The 22,561-nt window shown below is 41.8% G+C and overlaps 2 protein-coding genes across 2 annotated transcripts; both read right to left on the bottom strand.

The window, feature by feature from the left end:
• Window positions 1-70: 70 nt before the first annotated feature.
• On the bottom strand, window positions 71-15,153 carry vcanb (versican b). Its single transcript, XM_089021091.1, has 14 exons — window positions 14,254-15,153; window positions 12,214-12,297; window positions 11,030-11,398; window positions 10,501-10,675; window positions 10,296-10,423; window positions 9,229-9,525; window positions 6,639-7,100; window positions 5,806-5,963; window positions 4,921-5,317; window positions 2,846-3,004; window positions 2,689-2,771; window positions 1,747-1,891; window positions 1,487-1,669; window positions 71-526 (listed from the first exon to the last, which is right to left on the bottom strand). Exons 2-14 carry the CDS (start codon window positions 12,284-12,286, stop codon window positions 381-383), a joined length of 2,775 nt encoding a protein of 924 aa, XP_088877217.1. The 5' UTR covers window positions 12,287-12,297; window positions 14,254-15,153; the 3' UTR covers window positions 71-380.
• Window positions 15,154-15,175: 22 nt separating this feature from the next.
• xrcc4 (X-ray repair complementing 4) lies at window positions 15,176-22,550 on the bottom strand. Its single transcript, XM_089021129.1, has 8 exons — window positions 22,221-22,550; window positions 20,527-20,670; window positions 19,848-20,038; window positions 19,023-19,189; window positions 17,833-17,964; window positions 17,636-17,745; window positions 16,699-16,828; window positions 15,176-15,540 (listed from the first exon to the last, which is right to left on the bottom strand). Exons 2-8 carry the CDS (start codon window positions 20,666-20,668, stop codon window positions 15,444-15,446), a joined length of 969 nt encoding a protein of 322 aa, XP_088877255.1. The 5' UTR covers window positions 20,669-20,670; window positions 22,221-22,550; the 3' UTR covers window positions 15,176-15,443.
• Window positions 22,551-22,561: the final 11 nt, after the last annotated feature.

Below are 22,561 nucleotides of genomic sequence, written 5' to 3'. Positions count from 1 at the left end.
GCTAAAAAATGTCACGTCGTGTAAATAAGAAGTCACGATGGACGCTTTAAATGAAAAACAAAGCCAGAAATTCATATCATAACTTTATTAACATCCCACTTGCAGATTTCTATCCGTGCAACGTTCACACCTCGCATTTGAAAATGAGTCATTATCCAACGTCAGATTCAGAATAAGTTAAATTTAGATGTCTTCATATTTGTTATATCACAAAATAAAATATTAATTTCAACTTTCAGATGACACTTACACACCAGGAGGCTTGATTGAGTGTTTCCTGATTGGTTGATGCGGAGCCGAGGGGGAGGCTCGTCCGACGCTGCATCCGGGCGCATTCCTGGAGTCAAAATCAAAGATGAGCCTTTGTATGAAAAAAAAAATCATCGTTCCAGGTCAGAGTTCACGAAGCTTCGCTGGCCGTCGTAGTTCTGCCGCCGATCGTCGTGGTGACTGGTCGCGTGGTGACTGGTCGCGTGGTGGACGTGGACGTGGGTGACGGTCGCAAGGTGAATGCGATAGGTGGCCACTAAAAGCAAGGACAAATCCGCTCTGTTGTGACAACGACAATGCTGGATATTTCCAATAGAGTAAATAATCATAATAATAATCATCATCATCATAATAATAAGCGGCGGAATATAGATAAATAATAAGATAATAATAAATTAATAATAATAATAATAATATTAATAATAATAATAATAAACATAAGAAGATGGATGAATGGAAATTAATAATATAATAATAATAATCATAATAACAACAATAATAATAATCATCATCATAATCATAATAATAATAAGCGGCAAAAGATGGATAAATAATAATAATAATAATAATAATAAACAGAAGGAGATGTATGGATGGATATTAATAGTAATATAATCATAATAATCAAAATAATAATAATAATAGGCAGGAGATGGATAGATAATAATAATAATAATAATAATAATAATAATAATAATAAACAGAAGGAGATGGATGGATGGATATTAATAGTAATATAATAATAATAATAATAATAATAATAATAATAATAATAATAGGCAGAAGATGGATAGATAATAATAATAATAATAATAATAATAATAATAATAATAATAATAATAATAATAATAATAATAATAATAATCAGAAGCTCGATGGATAATAATAATAATAATAATAATAATAATACATTTCATTTCTAATCGCCTTTCAAAACTCTCGAGGTCACTTTACAGTCACAGGGTCAGTTTTTTTCTGTGGGTGAGCAGCGGCAGCCACATGCGCCAGCGTTCACTCAACCCCGAAGTAACTCAAATAGATAGGAAGCTAGCTAGCTAGCTAATAGATAGCTCGCTAGCCAGGTAGATAGCAGCCACACGCGTCAGCGTTCATTCAACCTGGAGGTCACTCAAATAGATAGAAAGCTAGCTAGCTAGCTAGCTAAGAGATAGCTAATCAGAATAAATGTGAAGGTGGTTGTATTTTCTGTACTCACAACTGATGCAGATGACTTTGGGGACCTCCCATCGCCCGTTGGGACGACAGCGGATGGTGGGGGTCCGTTTCTGGATGAAACCCGGCTTGCAGTGGTAGCGCGTCAAGGCGTTGACCTCGTAGTGGGAGCGTACGGCGCCAAACACGCGGGCGTCTTTCACCGCTGGCGGGGGCCCGCATGACACTGCGAGCGCGGGGGGGGTCGGGATGATGAGGCGGGGTTGGCGGAGGACGGCGAAAAAGTGGCGAAGGAAGGCCCACCTGTGCTCTTCTTGCAGGTGAAGCCCAGGTGGTAATTGCACGGGACGTCGTTCCATTGGCCGTCGGCGTGCCAGATGAGGACCACGCAGTCTTCGCCCAACTCAAAGAAACTGTCGGGCTGGTTGGGACGCCAGTGCTCGTATTGCTGCGCACGCACAGTTCCACCATGTCATGTTTTTTTTAAAGGATAACCGACACCATATTTTTGGTTTCCTAACTGACATCACAAAAACGTTTTATCGCATCGAAAATACCCAAAACTGATATTTTTAGTCAAATACAAAACACCAATAAAAAATGACTACAAATGTCCCAAAACTGCCACAAAATAAGCTTGGAACTGGCGAGATTCAGAAAGTCCCGCCCCCTTGTTTGTGACGTCACACAAGGATACTCCTTCACAAACTGCCTTGCTCCAGAATCAAAAAAACAAAGGCTTCAGAGACTTCAGATTCGGAGAAGATGCTTTCTTGTTACTCATCGCTGGTTGCTATCCATTTGCTATCTATTAGCACATGTAGTTATGTAGGTGGCTATTTATGAGCTATATGGCTATCTAGCTAGTTAGCTAACTGTCTATCTGGCTATCTATTTGCTATCTGTCTAGCTAGCTATGTTATTATTATTATTATTATTAGTTGGCTAACTGTCTAGATGGCTATCTATTGGCTATCTGTCTAGCTAGCTAACTAGCTATGCATTCATTAGCTATATGGCTATCTATCTGGTAAGCTAACTGTCCAGCTGGCTAGCTTTCTATCTAGTTGAGTTACTTCCGGGTTGAGTGAACGCTGGCGCGTGTGTCTGCCGCTTCTCACCCGCAGAAAAACCGATCCTGTGACTGTAAAGTGACCTTGAGAGTTTTGAAAGGTGCTTCTAAATAATAATAATAATAATAATAATAATAATAATAATAATAATAATAATAATAATAATACTCACCATGAAATTGTGGTCGGTCCAACAGAAGTCTCCCTCAAACATTTTATCGTTGAGACCAATCCACTGGTAGTCGTTAGCCAAACCTGCGCATAGCAAATCCAAATTATGAAAGGTAGCGGAAAAATTAGTTTTTTAAGCGTAGCCTAGCGGGACTCACGGTTGACGAAGAGTTGTTCTTCTAACGACAGGATGCTGGTCAGGTGAGCGCCATGGAGGCGACATTGTCGCTCGGCCGCGTCCCAAGTGCGACGTTGGCGGAAATGTTTGTAGCAGTGTGATTGGAATTTGCGCCAATCTGGATCGCAGGAGGTCGTCTCTGCGGGAGCACGACAAGATGACTTAGCATATTAGCTAACGTTAACACCTCGTGCTGTTATTTAAAGGACAACCGACAACCTCTGAAAAAGTTGCGTCCATAATTTGTAAAATCACTTCAAATGACTTCTACTGAGCGCATTTTCCACCACATATAGGAGTGTCTGAAATAACGTCTGCCCGGATGCCCGTGGCGTGCAACTTTTACATCGGGCGTACAACTTACAAAACGTCTCCGCCTGGGTGGCCGACAACTTTTTGGAAGAAAAAAAAAAACCCAAACAAACATTTTTTTTTCAAAGCAAACGCTTGAACAAAGATTTTGAAATCGGAATAAATTATTCCAAAGAAAGATTGAAAAGAAGCTAACAAAATTTATGACGCTACAAAACGTAAACATACATTATCCCGTGACTGTAAAGTGCTCTGAACTCAACACAACCAGCTATCTATGTAGCTAGCAAGCTAATAGCTATCTATTAGCTACCTAACTTTCGACCTATTTGAGTTACTTCCGTTTTTTTAGTGAACGCTGGCGCGTGTGGCTGCCCCTGCTCACCCACAGAAAAACTTAACCTTTGACTGAAAAGTGACCTTGAGAGTTTTGAAAGGCGCTTAGAAATGAAATGTCTTATTATTATTTTCGGTTTTTAAACTTCTTGAGTTCATGTCGAGGGAAAACACGAGCCCTGAGACGACCTCGGTGCGATTGACTCACACTATAAAATTGGAGTGTGTGTGTGTGTGTGTGTGTGTGTTATCTTCGGAGGACCACGCCTGACCGCAGCTGACGACTAAAACACCCTGAGACCATCGGCAAAAAAGACATTCGAAAGATCTCTCTGGCACTCTCACACATGCACATATATACATCTAAAAGACACCAAAAAACTAGCAAGCAATTATCTATCTATTTGCTAGCTATTAGCTATCTATTCGAGTTACTTCCGGGTTGAGTGAACGCTGGCGCGTGTGGCTGCCACTGCTCAACCTATCTATCTGGCTATCTAGCTAGCTAGCGACCTAACTAGCTATTTGCTACCTAGGAAGCTATCTATTATCTGTCTAGCTGGCTATATATTAGCTATCTAATTAGCTATTAGGTATCTATCTGGATAGCTATTAGCTATATATCAGCTAGCTTTCTATGTATTCGTGTTACTTTCGGGTTGAGTGAACGCTGGCGCGTGTGGCTGCCGCTGCTCACTCGTAGAAAAACTGATCCTGTGACTGTAAAGTGACCTTGAGAGTTTTGAACGGCGCTTATGTGTGAAATGAAAACTCTCAAGGTGACTTTACAGTCACAGGATCAGTTTTGTTGTGGGTGAGCGGCGGCAGCCACACGAGCCAGCGTTCACTCAACTCGAAAGTAACTCAAATAGATAGAAAGCTAGCTAGCTAATAGATAGCTAATAATATTAATAAAACCAATAACACAATATAATACATATCAAATCTGAAGCTGGAACAAAGCGCTTAACATGAACAACTATCATATACAGGAAATAAAGCAGTCACAAAGATAGTGGAAAAGCACCAGAGAGTAAAACTAATATCAAGTCTATATCATGCTGATTCCAATGCGTATGCGTTAAATACAGAAATATCACACGTGACTGATACGGCGGGTGTTAATGCGGTGCGCCCTATGGTCGTGAAAATACACTACTACTATTAGCTTTTGAGCTAGCTTCCTATCTGTTTGAGTTACTTTCGGGTTATGAGCTAGCTAGCTAACTTGATCTATTTGAGTTATTCCCGGTGGGCGCATGTGGCTGCCGCTGCTCACCCACAGAAAAAGTGATACTGTGACTGTAAAGTCACCTTGAGAGTTTTGAAAGGTGCTTAGAAATGAAATGGAAAGTTTATCTTGACTATTTCCAGGCGTGAAAATAAAATAATTGACGGTTCGTGTACCTGTGACATTGATGAAATTGGCCTCCAGCGAGTCAAGCTGGTCCACGGACTCTTCAGACCAAGGTAGGTGAGATTCCACCACCCGGAGAGCCATCTTGCTGTCAAAGTCCTCCGACTGGGTTAAGCTAACGGCCGCTTCCGGGCTCAATGCCCACTTGGGGGCGTCAACAAGCGAGGGTGTGCTAACAGTGGAGAGTGGGTTGGGTATGGGTGCTAGCGCGGTTAGCTTTTCCTTGGTCTCGGCGTGATCTTGGCCGGAAGTGGACCCATCGTCATCTTCTAAGTGGATATTAGCTTCCCGGGGCTTGGTTGCTTCTTCTATAGACACCCGGAAAGGGGCGGCGGTCTCAAACTGATCCCCTCGCGCCTCCTCCGGTGGCCGTGAGTCCAACGGTAACTGATTGGATGGAATGTAAGAAATGTTGACTTTAAAGGACAACCGACACCATTTTCTTTTGTTTCCTAACTGACATCAGAAAAACGTTTGATAGCATCTAAAATAGCCAAAACACGCAGGCTGATATTTTTAGTCAAATGAAAAACATCAATAAAAATGACTTAAAGTGTCCCAAAACTACTTCAAAAAATGACCACGGAAATTGTGAGTTTCAGAAGGTCCCGCCCCTTTGTCAGGGGCGTTCCTTCAGTGACGTCACTTAGGGCATCGTCATCAACTCAAAAACAAGACTTCCTGAATATTCAGCGCGAGTCTTAAAAGGTAAAATATCGCTATATGTAGTGGAATCTTATTAAAATACGCTGAGTGGAAGTCATTTGAAGTGATTTTACAAATGATGGACACAACTTGTCCGCAGGTGTCGGTTGTCCTTTAAACGAAATTTTGTGCGGTCAAAATCTCACGCAAGACGGAAGTGACATTCCTACTTTGTGTTTCCCGTTGATGAAGCTGATGGCCTGCAAGGGCTCTTTGGCGGCATCGTCAACCAGCTCGCCGATGGACTGGGAGAGGTCGGTGATTTGCGGGAAGACCACGGTCTCTCCTACACTCGCGGGTGAGTTGAGGAGCTCCAGGATGCGATCGACTGTAAGGGAAGCGAGAAAAAAAAAAAGGTGTTGTCAAACAAATATATTGAAAGGTATTGTTTAGTTGAATGCTCAGCGATTTTTCAAACTTTGCGAATAAATAAAAAAAAAAAATAAAATTTCAACAAAATTTTAAAAAGTAAAGTAAATTTTAAAAAATGGAAAATAATTTAAAAAAGTAAAAATAAATACATAAATTTAAAAAATGTAAGACATTTATAAAAAAAAAATACAAAAGTAATATAAATAAAAATAAATTACAACAAGTTAAAAATAATAAAAAATAATAAAAAAAATAAAAAATGTAATAAATAAAAAAAAAACAAAAAAAAAACAAAAACAGCAAACAACAACAAAAATTACAAAAAAAAAACTTTTTTTACAAAATTTAAAAAACATTAAAAACATTAAAAAAAATTAGAAAAAATATTAATTAAAACAGTTTAAAAAGTAATTAAAACAGTTATAAAAACAAGTATATAGATATATTTTTACATTAAAAAATGTTTTAAATTAAAAAAAACAATAAATAAATAAACAAACAAACACATACATACATAAACACATACCTATCTACCTACCTAGAGACAGACAGACAGACAGACAGACTGACAGACAGACAGACAGACAGACAGACAGTCTGTTGTTAATAATGATGAGTCATCCAGTCATACCCGATTGATTTTTATCCTGCACGTTGACGATGATGACGTGGAACGGCGGCCTGGCCGTAGACCCGCCCTCGTCCGGTACAGCCACCGATTGGTCGACGCCGTCGCCCTCGGGCGAAGCTTCTTCTTTCAAAATCAAAGCTGTTTTATCCGTGACGTTCCGGTCGGGGAAAAGCGGCGCCGGAGTGACGTTTTCTATTTTTGGATCGGCGCCGCTCGGGGAGTCTTCATCAATCTTGCCAGGTGTCGTGTTGGGAGCCAATTTGGTGGTGAAAAACGATGACTCCAGATGCTTCTCTGTGATGACATCATCATTGTGCGACGCCGGAGGAGTGACGTGATTGGAGTGAAGATCGGATGTCGATGGGTGGGATGTCGGTGAAGTGTGCTGGGCATTTGTAGCGTTCGGTTCCGGAACCACGACGGTGCTGGTTGGACTCATGACGGTCGTTTCTGGAAGCTTGGCTGCAGGAAGCGAAAGTGGCAAAAACATATATAGATATACAGCCTATAGATAGACAGCTGCATAGCCCGATAATAATAATAATAATAAATAATAATAATAATAATAATAATAATAATAATAATAATAATAATAATAATAATAATAATAATAATAATAACAGATACCTAGCTAGATAGCCAGTTAGATAGTGAATAGATAGCTATCGAGATAGCTTGCGAACCAGCCAGATAGCTAGCTAGCCAGCCAGAGCTAATAGATAGCAAATAGCTAGCAAATGATAATAATAATAATACATTTGATGTCTAAGCGCCTTTCAAAACTCACAAGGTCACTTTACAGTCACAGGATCAGTTTTTCTATGGGTGAGCAGCGGCAGCCACGCGCGCCAGAGTTCACTCCACCCGGAAGTAACTCAAATAGATAGAAAGCTAGCTAATGCATAGCTACTAGATCGCCAATACATAGCTAATAGCCAGTCAGATAGATCGCCAGCTAGCTAATCCAGCTAGTCCGCGAATTGATCAATAGATAGCTTGATAGGCTAGTTAGCCTAAATCCACAGCTTGCCACTGTAATAAAAACATTTTTCTAATCAGAGCCTTTTTTTTGCGGTGTTATCGTTTTGTACAAAGAAAGATGTTGGGAGATTTTATGATGTCGCGGAGGGGGGAAAAAAAAACCGTTTTTGTTTTGTTTTGAGATAGCAGCTGAAAGACGGCGAGCAGACCCGCCCAGGTATGATGTCATGCTTATGGAAGGCCAAGTCTACTCTCACGTTGCCGCTTTCGCATTCAGGCCCAGAAGCAGAAGCAGAACCTGTCATTCGATTCACCCGTCCGGGTTTGTAAGCGACTGGTTACAATTAAGCGCTTGCGACGTCACAACTTTTTCATAGCTTGTCAGTGACGCAGCGCCAATTCTTTTTTGCTCTTGGGCCCGGTCCAGCTGTGACCCATTAGAGACACGTTGCGTTTGTCTTCGGGAGAAACATTTGGGGTTTTCCCCTCGCAAACATCGCCTGCACATACAAACACGCAAATCTTTTTTTTTTTAACTCTTTAGTCTTTGTCACTTCGAACCCGCAAGGTACAGTTGTTGTGTGGTTTTGTTACGCAAAACTGCCTGACTCATGACACACACAAAGCCGATAGCCGGCGGCATGCGAGGCTTCCAAACAAAAATTTTAGACGCGAACTCAAAAACGTTATACAAAACTTTAAAGTGATATCTTGGCTTACGAACTTAATTGGTTCCCAGACAGAGTGTGTAAGGCGAAAAGTGTGTATCCCAAAATGTAATTCCCATAGGAAACCATTAAAATGAGAATAATCCGTTCCCAGGTCCCCATAAAACATACTTTTCTACTTTCTAATCCTTAAAACTACACAAAATATACCTCATTTTATGTATAATAAATGCGCTATGGTATTATAATTAAAGAAATAAACTGTATTGTATAATAAAGTCATTTTATTTACCTTTGTGATGGTCGTTGATGGCTTGATGGAATGGAGTGGCCGGTTTCCTCAGCATTAAACACTTGATGATGAACGTAGCCTTCGTCTTTCACCATCTTGAGGAATGATCCCTTGTAGGTGCGATCATTTTACCTAGTTCCTCATCAATTGTGTTCTGTTTAGCTGGGTTGCTAACTTTTTGCATCAAGTGTACAGATGGCTGGTGCGGGTTATTTGTGGAGCCTGATTGATGGGAATTTTAACTTTGCAGTCTACACTCTGCCTTTGAACTATGAAAGTTGAAACGAGTCCAAATGTCACTGGTTTCTATCTATTTTCTCACTCTCTCTCTGTCGTCTCCCTGTCTCTTTAATGTTTAAACCACCTCCCCTCACTGCTGCGTTCTTGACCAATCACATGGCTTTAACCGAAGCCTGGGATCGGGGAATAGAGGACAAAAACACTCGGCTGCCATTTTCTTGTTAGGAGAACGGGCTCGTTCGCGAACGACAAATCACTAATTGTGGCGCTCCGTGTGTATCCCAAAAAATAGTTTGTATGGCAAGGTAAACTGTTCACAAACTTAACGTTCGTAAACCGAAAAGTTCATAAGCCAAGGGGTTCGTAAACCGAGGTATCACTGTATATTATATGAAAGTTAAATTCTGACCTTTAAAGCAATACGCTCCATGCCTGTCCTCCGGGTGCGGATACCCCGTCTGGTTTTCATATTTGTAGAGCGTGCGGACCCCCAGCTGGCCTCCGCCGCACTGCTGCCGGGGGGCGTTGATAGGGTAGCGGACGCTGCCGTCCGACAGCCAGCCGTAGTCGCATCGGTTCAGCCCGGCCGCCCAAGCGGCGAACAATTGGCCCGGTGACGCCAGCACCGCGTCATATTTCCTACACTCGATCGTCGCCTCCTGCAGGGTTAGCTTGTCGCTGATGAACGGCGGGTAGAAGACTTCACCTGATTGGTCGCGTAAACACCAACAATAGCACATCAGTCAAGAGGTGTCAAAGGTGACATTTATACCTATTGATATGAAGGTCTACTTTTTTTTTTAACGTTGGCTAATGTTGAAGTCATTCACTGCCAGACGATGTGCAAAAAATGTGTCCACTCCAGTGCCAGGGTTTTTGTCATTTTCACTCGAACTCCAGGACCCACCGAATATTGAGTTTTAGGACAACATTAATGTTCAAAGCAGCGTAAGAAATCTTAGACTCGCTTCTTGCATCAGGAAAAAAAATAGTTAATTACTAAGTAAAATTGGTCTGGAGTTATCAGAACTTGAAATGGGGGCGGATGTCTAAAATACAATGAAATACAGTAAAGTCTCGTTATATCGATATTGGATATATCGATAGTCCCGGTTATATCGATACTATTTCTATGCACGCACGGAGAAAATTACATGCAAACAGGGTCGGATATATCGATAGTCCCGGTTATATCGATATTTTTTCGGACTCCCTTGAATATCGATATAACGAGACTTTACTGTACATACTTTTTGGTTTTTATAGCGCTTTAACAATAGCTGAAGCTGGAACAAAATGCTAACATGGAAAAAAGGGAAATGCTTCCCTCTTGGGGAAGGGAAAGGCTACACTCGGCAGCATTCTCTCAACCCACTCATAGAAAGCTAACTAGCCAGCTAATAGATAGCTAATAGCTAGCTTGCTAGCTAGCCAGATATCTAATACCTCGCTAGATGTCAAATTGAGTTCCATTACCATCTAGCTTGTCAACGTAGCAAAAGACGTCATATTGCTCAGCGGCGAATCGGACGCCGTACGTCCTCACGCCGGGTTTGCTCTTCATGTCGCCTTCGCAGCCCGGACGAGGTTGCGCGATTGGATATCTGGAAGAAAAACGCACAGATATTCTCTCGGGTCCGACATCGTTCATGGTAGGCTTGCATCAGCAATTTGCGGCCACCTGACACTGCGGTCGGCGAGCCAGCCCGCGTCGCAATGGTCCAAACCGTCGTGGAAGGCGGCCGTCAGCTGCTCCGGCGTAGCGATGGCGGCGTCCACCGAGATACAAGCTTCCACTGCGGCCGGGAAGTCCAAAGAGTAACGGCTTGTGTTGGCCCGGTAGTGGAACACCACACCTGATGGACATCACACAGAGAGGGGTGTGCACACTTTTGCAATTAATGGAGAAGACTGTCGGCTTGGTCTCTGATGGAGAATAGGAAGTTATCATGTTTAAAAGTTTCATGCTGTTATATATGGTTAGTCAACATGTGTGACTCGAAGACACAATTGAAGCACAGACAACCTGGGGTCAATCTGAGGTCAACAGACGCAGCAAGTTAAACTGTCATCTTCATCTAGGTCCTAGATTCTAGGAGATCTGGCCTTGGGCAGAATTTAGGACTACTTATCAAAGAAGTAATTTAGGACTTGAAACTCATTCACAGGAAGAGCTCATTCGAACATCTTTGACAGTCTCACAGACTGACCTCTGACGCTGAGGACGGCGCTACTCCGTCTGTCCTCCATCCCTCGCGTCACCTCGCATCTGTAGCGCCCGGCGTCACTCGCCCGTAGCCCGGTGATGGCGAGTGCGGCCTCGCCCATCTCGGGCGAGTCACCGGGCAACGACACGCGGCCCAGGAAGTCCTGGCCCACTTTGACGGCGCCGCCTTGGGCCACCAGAACCACCTTCTCTGCGCCGGGTTCAACGCGAGTCCATTTTATCCTCAGCTGCTCATCGTCGGCAGGCGTAGATAGCGCCGCGGGCAATTTGCAGGGTAGCAGCGCCGTGTCCGCTAATGAGCCGTCCAACCGCCAGGTGTCCTCCATTTTGTCCTTTCCCGTGTGGGATGCCGCTGCAACACCAACATGCACTTTTATTAGGAGTTATTGTTGACATCATTAGCCGAGTATCGCAGTGGAGAAATTAACATTTCACAGCAGCAAAGTAATGGAAAGGAAGTAGGAAGTAGAAAAACAAAATACAGGAGCTGCTGTAAAGGCAGCCACTATCGCGGCGCCATCTTGAAGTCAAAATTAGCTAACTAGCTAATTTGAGTTATTCCCGGTTGAACAGGGTCACCGTTGCTGGCTGCCTAGCTAGTTATCTATTTGCGATCTATTAGCTGTCTAACTAGCTAGCTTGCTATCTATTAGTTATCTATTAGCTAGCTAGCTAACGATCTATTTGAGTTATTCCCGGTTGAGTGAACGCTGGTGCATCTGGCTGCCGCTGCTCACCCACAGAAAAAATGATCCTGTGACTGTAAAGTGACCTTGAGAGTTTTGAAACTGATACATGAAATGTATTATTATTATTATTATTATTATTATTAAAATAACAACAACAAAAACAATAATATGACAATATAAAACCAGTCATTCAATCCTAAGCACTTTCTGCACCCTATTTGTTGCATGAAGCAGTTCTAATTGAAAGAGGAGGATCAAAGTGTCTTTTTCACCAGTGGATCAGGGACGTCATGGTGAAATGGACACATCTGCTCCAAGCTAAATGTTGAAAGCAAACACAAAGCTATAGCATCGATTGACGAAAAGAATTTGTCTCACGTCTCCTGCCCCACGTAAATCCGCTTCAATTCCAAGCCGCGACACTTCCGCATACATTTATGACCATTATCCTTCCCATTCCGAGTGGTCCAAACGTTACCTGCTTGCGGCCGAGCAGAAGACACGCACACCAGAGGCAGCAGGATGGCCAGGACCGAACTGTGAAGAACCATCTCCAACCACCCTGAAAACATCAGTGACAGTGAACCACAAGAACAAGCTGCCTCAAAATAGTGACAAAGCACTATTTTTCATCCAAATGAAGCCCTTCAATTCACTTCAATGTTATTATTTGGCATAGTGGATTAAAGAAAAAACTTATACGTAAAGAATACAGCCTTATTATTAAGACACCATATACTGTAGTTAGAAACTCTGGCTGGCTAGCTAGCTAGCTAGCTATCTGTTCAGTATCTAGCTGGCTGGCTATCTAGCTAGGTATCTGTTGGCTATCGATTGGCTAGCTAGCTAGTGTAGTCGTGCATTGAGTGTAGTCGCAGTAGATTGCTGTGCGAGTGTGTGACATGCTGGCTGGCCAAAATTGCAATACAGTCTCGCGCCGGTCGTAACTCAGATGTTACCTGCGATTATCACCCCTCACGAAAAAAAATATTGTGAAATATGAATTTTGAATATGGGGGAGGAGCTCCTTCTACAAAAATCTGCCTCAAATTCACGTTGCATTGCGGACATCTGGCGCCTTCTATGTTTTCCCGGACCGCCCGATTTGAGGCGTTCTGCTGGGTCGCCAAATACATCTTTGGGGAGTCGGGGATGGAAAAGTTCATACCGCCAAGAACAACATATGAAGCGAAAGCAAGGACGGGAGAAAAAAATGCTGTTTAATTGTTCACATTTTTGGTTTGAGCTCAAAAAATTATATTTAAAGGACAACCGACACCATTTTTTTGTTTCCTAACTGACATCAGAAAAACGTTATAGCATCTAAAATACCCAAAACATGCAACCTGATATTTTTTGCGATCAATACAATACAAAACAATACAGACGGGCCCTAACTTTACGAACGAGATACGTTCCGAACGGTCGTTCATAAGTTGAATTCGTTCGCAAGTTGATTCAGTGCTATATTTTGTATGGAATGTATATTTGAAGGACAACTGACACCATTTTTTTGTTCCCTAACTGACATCGGAAAAACATTTTATAGGATCTAAAATAGCCAAAACACGCAGGCTGATATTTTTAGTCAAATGCAAAACACCAATAAAAATGACTTAAAGTGTCCCAAAACTGCCACAAAATGAGTTCGGAACTGGGCAGATTCAGAAAGTCCCGCCCCCTTTTCATGACGTCACACCAGGATACTCCTTCACAAACTGCCTTGCTCCAGAATCAAAACAATGGCTTCGGAGACTTCAGATTCGGTTACTCATCCAGTTATGAATTTATTCTCCCGGCAAATTGGCGTTTTCGTGTTTATTATGTTTGTTAAAGTCATTATAAGTGCCTTGCACGCTGGGTCCGAGAGGACAGTAATTTCATCTGTGCTGTATGTCATGCATATTAGCATATTTGACAATACAGCTGCCTTTGAATATGATTCGAATAGTTCTGAAGCGGAAAGCATAAATGTTTGCAATCGAGTCCTTCTGTATCAATTCCAGCCGTCTGGAATCCAACATAGCGCCCAGAAAATGCACAAGATGGCGCACAAGCTCCGGTTGGAAATGGGCTGATTTGTCGGCTAGGAATTTGTGTCAATTTACACCTTCTTTATGCGTCTTACCGCAATTGGCTGCGACACATAACGATTCACCATCATGTTATTTATGTAGTTTTCCTTCTAATTTCGTGATCAACACTGTGTTTTCAGACAAAAAAAGTACCCAAAATGCATTTTGTGTCGCTTTCTCGATCCGGGGCGTTCCCTCCGTGACGTCACTTAGGGCATCGTCATCAACTCGAAAACAAGACTTCCTGGATATTCAGCGCGAGTCTTAAAACGTAAAGTATAGCTATATGCGGTGGAATCTTTGTAAAATACACTCAGTAGAAGTCATTTGAAGTGATTTTACAAATTATGGACGCAACTTGTCCGGGGGTGTCGGTTGTCCTTTAAGTTCTTAAATCGCAACAAAGATCTAAAAAGAAGCAGAAGGATCAAGATTGGACTCACCTTCAGGAGGTTGACACAAGTAGTCTGGTCCAAGTTGTTGTCGTGGTCAGGAGCGAGGAGCGCTGGTCAAGTCTTGGTCCGTTGAGGTCTGCAGCGACTCCTAATGAACTTGAAGAGCACAAGTGAGGCACAGGAGGAGCATGCGAGATCCAAGTCAAGGGAGGCGGGATGAACAAGTGAGAGGAGTGGTGATAAAAAGCAGGTTAAAGGGGAAGTCCATGTTTGATTTTATTGCCATGGAGATGTTACAAAGTAAAAAAAAAAAACAATAACAACAACAAAAAAGTTGTCAGTGTCGCCATTCAAAATGAATCCAGGATTTTTTTTTACATAAGTTCACTGACACCTTACATATACAAGATTTACAAACTTAATTGGTTCCCAGACAGAGCGTGTAAGGCGAAAATTGTGTATCCCAAAAATTAATTTCCCATAGGAAACCATTAAAATGAGAATAATCCGTTCCCAGGTCCCCATAAAACATAATGTTTTACTTTCTTATTTTCTAAGCCTTAAAACTACACAAAATCTACCTTATTTATGTATAATAAATGTGCTATGGTATTATAATTAAAGAAATAAACGGTACTGTATAATAAAGTTGCTTGATTTAGCTTTGTGATGGTCGTTGATGGCTTGATGGAATGGAGTGGCCGGTTTCATCAGCAATTAACACTTGACGAGGAACCTTCTTCTTTCATCATCGTGACGAATGACCCTTGTAGATGCTTTCTTGGCGATAATTTTACCTTGTTCCTCATCAATTGCTTTCTGTTTAGCTGGGTTGATAACCTTTTGCATTAAGTGTACTTGTGCGGGTTATTTGTGGAAATTGATGGAAATTTTAACCTTGCAGTCTACACTCTGCCTTTGAACTATCAAAGTTGAAACGAGTCCAAATGTCACTGTTTTCTATCCAAATTTTCATCAATTTAACATTCGTGAACCGAAAATGTCGTCAGCCAAGGTGTTCGGAAACCGACGTATCATTGCAATGACAATAAAGACACTTTTGTTAAATTCACATTTCGGACAACGTCTGTTACTTTGACGCGCGACAAACCAATTGAAAGTGTTGCAAAAAGTCTACAAAAAAAAACAACAACAACACTTCAGATGCCGCCTCATCAATGAGGAGGACAATGGACGTCACCCAAACGTGATGCTTCTTTTTCTTCATCTTCCGCTAGTCAGAAATCCTCAAAAAGGTCATCGGCTTCTGTTACCGACACATTCCGCTGGCGCTGCGGCGGCTCCTGTTGATTGGTTGCTGCCGGGCAATCATTCCTGCACATGCAAAGAGAGCAGGTCAGAGGGCTAAATGAGTCCAGTTTTACAAGAACCGTTTCCTGTTGAGACAGGAAGTGGATCATGTGGTTCACAAGTAGCAAAACTGCAAACATATGGACGAACGGAGACTTGGCGACGGTGCGCCAGTGACTAATGAAGATGTTCCGTTGCTTGGTAGTTAGCATGGATGAGCTTTTAAGAGGCGGGGGAGACGGCGTGGTCACTGATAAAAGCGCAATGGGAGCGTCTCGAGGTGAGTTGCGGCCGACAGCAGGAGTGCTTTTGAAGTGTCATCATGTGTCGCTTAAATCATTCACTGCCAGACTGCCAAAAATGTGTCCATTCCAGTGCCAGGGTTTTTGTCATTGTTGTACTAAGTTCATCCTGTCTACTTGATATCTAATTTAAAGCAGATTGTTTACTTACAGTCAGTTTTTGTCATTGTCACTCAAATTTCCAGGACTGTCTGAGATGTTCGATCGGACACTGTGGATTAAGACTCGAACCCAGAAAGATTGTCTTTTTACTGGCGGCAAGAGACGCAGCCATTCATGACAGACGTCTGAATTCTGCAGCCCTCTGCCAAGCTATTTATTGAGAGTATATGCAAATTAAAGTGATACATTAGTAAAACATAGTTTTCTTGATTAGAATACCACGGCCCTGGGCGTTCTCAGTGCGAACAGCTGCAAGCAATAAAACATTGTCTCTTATTTTTTTGCTGTGTTTTGCTGGTTTTGCTGTTTTTTTGAAAATAGCTTCTTTGCCTCCCCTTTCAAACCATCTATTTTCTTTCGCTAAGATGTTAACCTCATTGTCGTCAAATGAGTGCTTGCTAGCTTTTAGGTGCATATGTACTGATGATTGAGGCCCATTAGTATTATGACTTTAAACCAAAACCCGAACAAATTCGGGAATGACGCTCTCTGTCATATTTTCACTTCCCGAATAAATTCATGAATGGCAGTGAATGAGTTAAAAAAACGCATTTGAGTTGCAAAAGAATTGGCGAGCGGATCGCCTTCCACTCAAACATTCCCCATAAAATGTTTAATAAGGACACTTTAGGCTTCTTGTTTAAAAGGCACAAGTCAACCGGGCGCCAAAACCAGCTGTGTTATGAACACAAAAAAAAGAATCAATTGCAGCCTCTACCTTGTGTGCGTTCGCTTGAAAGCCGCCTCCGAGGCTCGCAGGTGACGCAAACGCCGTTTCCGACTGGGCGCCACATCCGTGATGTCACTCTGGCTGTCATCCAATGGGGTGGGGGTGCACGACCGGGCCTCTAAAAACAGAAAGTGACATCATCACATTTTTATAATGTCAATCATGTCACTAAAAAGGGGATGGATGGGTGGGGTGGGGGTCATTGGGGGATTACAGTATCTAGTTTATTTAGTCAAACTTGTAGTCACGCAGTAGATTGTTGTGCAAGTGTGTGACATGCTGGCTGGACAAAATTGTAGCACGCGTTGCCGGCCTGCTAGCGAGTTGCCGTGCCAGGCGTAGAATTAAAATTTAAAAAATAGGGTCTGGAGGTCGTGGTCGTAAGTACAGGTGGTGGTAAGTCGAGCCGGTCGTAAGTCGGATGTCACCTGTACATACAACGAATTTGTTATTAGCTAGCGAATCTCACTATCTAGCTGGCTATCTAGCTATTTGATATCTATTTGCTAACTCGCTATCTAGCTGGCTACCTAACTAGCTATCTATTTGCTAGCTGTTAGCTATCTATCTAGATAGCTATCTATTAGCCAGGTAGCTAACTTTCTATCTATTTCAGTTATTCCGGGTTGAGTGAACGCTGGCGCATGTGGCTGCCGCTGCTCACCCAAAGAAAGACTGATCCTGTGACTGTAAAGTGACCTTGAGAGTTTTGAAAAGGGCTTATAAATGAAATTGATTATTATTATTTGTATATGTCTATATTTTTTTTTTATTCCGTCTTTTTCTTTTCTCTTGTTCAATCATTTTGTTGAAGTTTTACTTACAATATAGTACTTACTTAAGAAAAATGGCAATTTTGCTATATGGACAATGATGTATAGTACAAAGAAAAATAAAATACTAAATTTTAATTTTAAAAACCTACTGTGGGTGGGCGTGGCACCCTCGTCATCAGTGCTGCCACCGTACTCGTCTTCTTCCACCTTCTCCATCGCTTTGTTTTTTTCGACTGTGTCTTCCATCTTACGTGTCTCGCTGCTCGTATCACAAAAAAAAAAAACAACAACAAAAGTCACAGATTGTTCGTGACGACGTACGAAGTTCTTGAAAAGATCGGCATACGCGACTTCCTGGAGCTCCTTCAGCGTTTCCTGAAGGCTGCGGATCTTGGCTTTCTTCTCGTTGAGGACCAGAACGAAGCGAGAGTAAAGTTCAGTCTCCAGTTCTTCCTTCCCGTTAGCATAGCGCTTTAGCCTGGGGGGGAAAAAAAACACCAGTAATGGCTTTTCATATTAGAAAAGCGATTGATGGATTAATCGATTAACTCATTCACTGCCATTCACAAATTTATTCAGGAATTGAAAAAATGACATAGAGCGCCATTCCTGAATTTGTTGGTGTTGTTTTTTGGGTGCCGATAGAGCGCTGGCCATTTTTTTCCCACGAGGGGATATAAATTCCATTTTTTTCATATTAGCGCTTTTATTCCAGCTTCTGCTGTTATTAAAGCGCTATATAAACCAATGTGTATACAGGTAACATCCGACTTACGACCGGCTCAACTTACGACTACCCGTACTTACGACCATGACCTCCAGACCCTATTTTGTAAAAATTTTCTCAATTGTGTTGATGCATGAAAAAGCACCAAAAGAAGACTACGTGAGACTTGGAAGAAGAAGAAGAAGAAGAAGAAGAAGAAGAAGAAGAAGAAGAAGAAGAAGAAGAAGAATACAAGAATAATACAGTTATGGGATAAAGTTTTCTGTGGGCGAGCAGCGGCAGCGTTCACTCAACCTGGAAGTAACTCAAATAGATAGAAAGCTTGCTCGCTAATGGAGAGCTAATAGATAGTTAGCTAGCTGCATGGAAGAAGAGTTGTTGGACACAACTCTATGTTAATAATAATAATAATACATTTAATACCCGGAAGTAATTCAAATCGATAGAAAGCTAGCTAATACATAGCTAATAGCTAGCCAGATAGATAGCTAATAGCTATCTAGATAGCTAATATATAACCAGTAAGATAGCCAGCGAGACAGCTAATAGATAGAGCAAATCGATAGCTAGCTAAGTAGCTAGCTAGATAGCAAATAGCTATCTGGCTAGTTAGATGGCCAGATAGCTAATGATTCACATGCAGGATGTTGTTGATCGTGACGCTGATGCGAGGAGGTCATTAGGCGGACTTCCTGGTTGGCTAATATTTGAAACTTCAAAAGGAACTGAAACTAACATCGATGTCGTCTATGAAACAATCGTGATGATTCAACACAGTCGAATACGTTTAACCGCAAAGACGTCTTTACTCTGCGGTAATGCGTTGGTGTTCTTGTCGTAGCCGTCGGTTGTGCTCTTGCAGTTCCTGGTTCTGCTGCTCCAGAGATGTTCCTCTTTCCAGACTGTGAGTCAACAAAGCCCTGATGGCCTCCGACGGCTCCGGGACGGGCTTCAGCGACACCGAGCCGAGCCTGAACTGGAGCGCGATAACACGGGAGACATTTTGTTTTCTTGTTATTACATGTTAACTGTTGGATCAAGTGTTTTGTTAAAGACGGATTGTGTTGTACATATGCTCCCCTACTTACGAACATTCAAGGTACGAACAACGGTACAGACGAACATTTTTGTAGTAACATACAGTGATACCTTGGCTTACAAACTTAATTGGTTCCCAGAGTATATAAGGCGAAAGTGTATCCCAAAAATTAATTTCCCATAGGAAACCACTAAAATGAGAATAATCCGTTCCCAGGTCCCCATAAAAAATAATGTTCTACTTTTCTAAGCCTTAAAACTACATAAAATATACCTTATTTTATGTATAATAAATGTGCTATGGTATTATAATTAAAGAAATCAACTGTACTGTATAATAAAGTCATTTTATTGACCTTTATTGACCAATCACATGGCTTTAACCGAAGACTGGGGGCGGAAAATAGAGGACAAAAAAAAGTCAGCTGTCATTTCCTTGCTTGGAGAACGGGCTCGTTCGCGAACGACACATCACTCATCGTGGCGCTGCGTGTGTATCCCTAAAAATAGTTTGTATGCCAAGGTAAATTTTTCAGAAATTCGGATTCATCATCCGGAAAAAAAAAAGTAATATCCTGACATGCATAGAGGCTCACCGAAATGTCCTTCTGCACTTTGTCGTAGGTTAGCGTAAGGGCTGCGCTGCCATCGGGTGACGCCGGCGCCAGGGCAAAACGGTACGAATCGGCGTTTCCCAGGCCTGTTAGCGCCTCCTGGAGATCTCGGGCATAGTCGTCCATGGACATCTCCAGCTCATCCGCCTCCTGGCACACACACGCCTCGGTCGCTGCAAAAAAAGTCGTTGTTGACCAAATTATCAACCGGCTTGGCTCAGCTTTTCTTTTGAAATTTCATTTTTTAAAGCAATGTAATGACAAACAGATCCCTGCAGATGGCAGCTTTGCATCGTTTTGGATTTCAGAGCAGTGGAACTTTAATAATAATAATAATAATACATTTGATTTCTAAGCGCCTTTCAAAACTCTCAAGGTCACTTTACAGTCGCGGGATAAGTTTTTTCTGTGGGTGAGCAGCGACAGTCACACGTGCCAGCGTTCACTCAACCCGGAAGTTACTCAAATAGATAGAAAGCTACCTATCCAGCTAATAGATAGCCAGCCAGATAGCTTGCTTGGTAGATAGCTAATAGCTAGCTAGCTAATAGACAGAAAATAGATAGCAAATAGATAGCTATCTTTGGCGTAGTACAGTTGACGTCATAATTCATAAGACTCAAGACTTGTGGACATTTCTCAGACTGATTTGTTTTTTTACCTTCACCTCTCCAAGCACTTTGTCCGTCGCTGAGTTGCAGCTGGAACCCAGACGCCAAACCCCGCCCACTCCCATCCACACGCAGGAAGTAGGAGGAGTCTGGTTCGGATGAGACGAGGATTTCCCGAATGGTCGAGTGCATCACTGCAAGCAGAATGTTTGTCATTTTCCAAACAAAACACTTATTTTTGTTATTATTCCAGTGTCCGAACAGCCAATCAGAGAATTCGAATCATCAGTTCAACCGATACATTTTGTGAAGGATACTCCTTCACAAACTGCCTTGCTCCAGAATCAAAACAATGGCTTCAGATAGTTCAAATTCGGAAAAGATGCTTTCTTGTTACTCATCCAGTTATGAATATGATTCAAATAGTTCTGAAGAGGAAAGCATAAATGTTTGCAATCGATTAAAGAAGTCCTTATGTCTCATTTTGAGGCGTCTGGACTCCAATGTAGCGTCCCAGAAAATGCACAAAATGGCATCCAAGCTCCGTTGGAAATGGGCTGATTTGTCTGCTGGGAATTTGTGTCAACTAGTATCAAATAGTGCAAAACACAACGATTCACCATGGCGTTATTTATGTGTTTTCAATCTAATTTCGCCATCAACACAGATCAACACCAACTTTTCAGACCAAACAAAGTACCCAAAATGCATTGTGTGTCGCTTTCTAGGTCAGGGGCGTTCCTAACGTGACGTCACGTCAGGAATCGTCACCAACTCAAAAACAAAAACTTCCTGAATATTCAGTGCGAGTCTTAAAACGTAAAATATAGCTATATGCTGGTGGAATCTTTGGAAAATACGCTCAGTAGAAGTCATTTGAAGTGATTTTATAAATTATGGACACAACTTGTCCGGAGGCGTCGGTTGTCCTTTAAGTGGAATAACGTCACGTGTGGTGAAGTAATTTCCTGCCATGACAACATTCGCCGTGGACTTTCCCTAACTTAGTATTTAGCCTCCATTTATTTTATTTTCTTATATAAGAACCGCTGGTGAGTAGACTGCTGGTGTCAGACATGCCTGCGCAGCTGGCTTTGACATCACTTTCCTGGCAACCGTGGTCAGTTAAAATGCCAGGTCAGTGGGTAGTGATCCATGCCACACTGCATCGTGATGTTGATGTTAAGACATTGTAAAGACATTAAGACAATCTATTGCATCTGGATCTGTTTCCCAATAATTGTGGCAAATGATAAAGACGACCACGGTCTTCAGTGATTATTAATAACATAAAAATAAAACTATTCAAGGTAAGATAAATGTGTTGTTTCACGTGAAACTAATGGAACGTCACATCCGGCAGCTGTCAGGTTAAAAAAAAGTGGAGGGAAACATGACTGCAGTAGCGGTCAAGCGATACACTAAACTTTCAACACATTGTCAAAACACGACCTGAAAATGTATACTCCATACATTTGTGAGATGTATTTATAAGAACACCAGCGCGGCAGCTGTCGAGAGCTTTAGCATTTAGCCGGCTATCCCGTTAGCATGATTCTTCGCTACCTAACATTTACAGCTTGTTGCTAATACACGAGAAATCGTTTGTGAGGGATTTAAAACGACTTTTATCGGCTGTTAGTTGAATGCTAAAGCTGTTAGCTTCCAGACGTAAACGCCAGCAGCTATGCCGGCGAAATGAGCGATTAAAACACAACGACGAACAACATTAAACAGTTTGTACCTGTTATTCCGTACTGGTCTGAGTTTCTTATTTGCCTACTGGCAAAAAAAAAGTTAACTTTGTAGCCGATATGGAAAAAAATGTCAAATTTCTAGTCCATAACGCCGCAGTCACAACTGCGTCATCATCCAGCGACAAACAACGCTTACGTCAGCAATACAAATATATAATAAAATATGTATTATAAATAATATAAAAAAATTAAATAAGCAATCAAAATAACACGTCACATAGTTTAAATTTAATATCTTATAATTAATGTTTCTTAGATGCCTAATTTTAAAATGTCAAAGATAAAACGCAACTTTTGTTTTATTGAAAGAGTTGGATGTGCGTTTGTT

The sequence above is a fragment of the Hippocampus bargibanti genome, linkage group LG18 (assembly GCF_051943395.1).
Source record: "Hippocampus bargibanti isolate YZ-2025 linkage group LG18, ASM5194339v1, whole genome shotgun sequence".
Taxonomy (NCBI): Eukaryota; Metazoa; Chordata; class Actinopteri; order Syngnathiformes; family Syngnathidae; genus Hippocampus; species Hippocampus bargibanti.
This window is presented reverse-complemented; position numbering and strand designations above follow the sequence as displayed.

What these genes read in the sequence shown, in the direction of transcription:
- vcanb (XM_089021091.1), bottom strand. Translation starts at nt 12,286, where the DNA reads ATGGTTCTTCACAGTTCGGTCCTGGCCATCCTGCTGCCTCTGGTGTGC. An exon ending in TTCTGCTCGGCCGCAAGCAG is followed by an intron (nt 11,399 to 12,213) that starts GTAACGTTTGGA and finishes TTGGTGTTGCAG; the next exon opens with CGGCATCCCACACGGGAAAG. An exon ending in AGAACAACTCTTCGTCAACC is followed by an intron (nt 2,772 to 2,845) that starts GTGAGTCCCGCT and finishes TGCTATGCGCAG; the next exon opens with GTTTGGCTAACGACTACCAG.
- xrcc4 (XM_089021129.1), bottom strand. Translation starts at nt 20,668, where the DNA reads ATGCACTCGACCATTCGGGAAATCCTCGTCTCATCCGAACCAGACTCC. An exon ending in AAGTGCAGAAGGACATTTCG is followed by an intron (nt 19,190 to 19,847) that starts GTGAGCCTCTAT and finishes ATCGCGCTCCAG; the next exon opens with TTCAGGCTCGGCTCGGTGTC. An exon ending in CACCAACGCATTACCGCAGA is followed by an intron (nt 17,965 to 19,022) that starts GTAAAGACGTCT and finishes TTTCCCCCCCAG; the next exon opens with GCTAAAGCGCTATGCTAACG.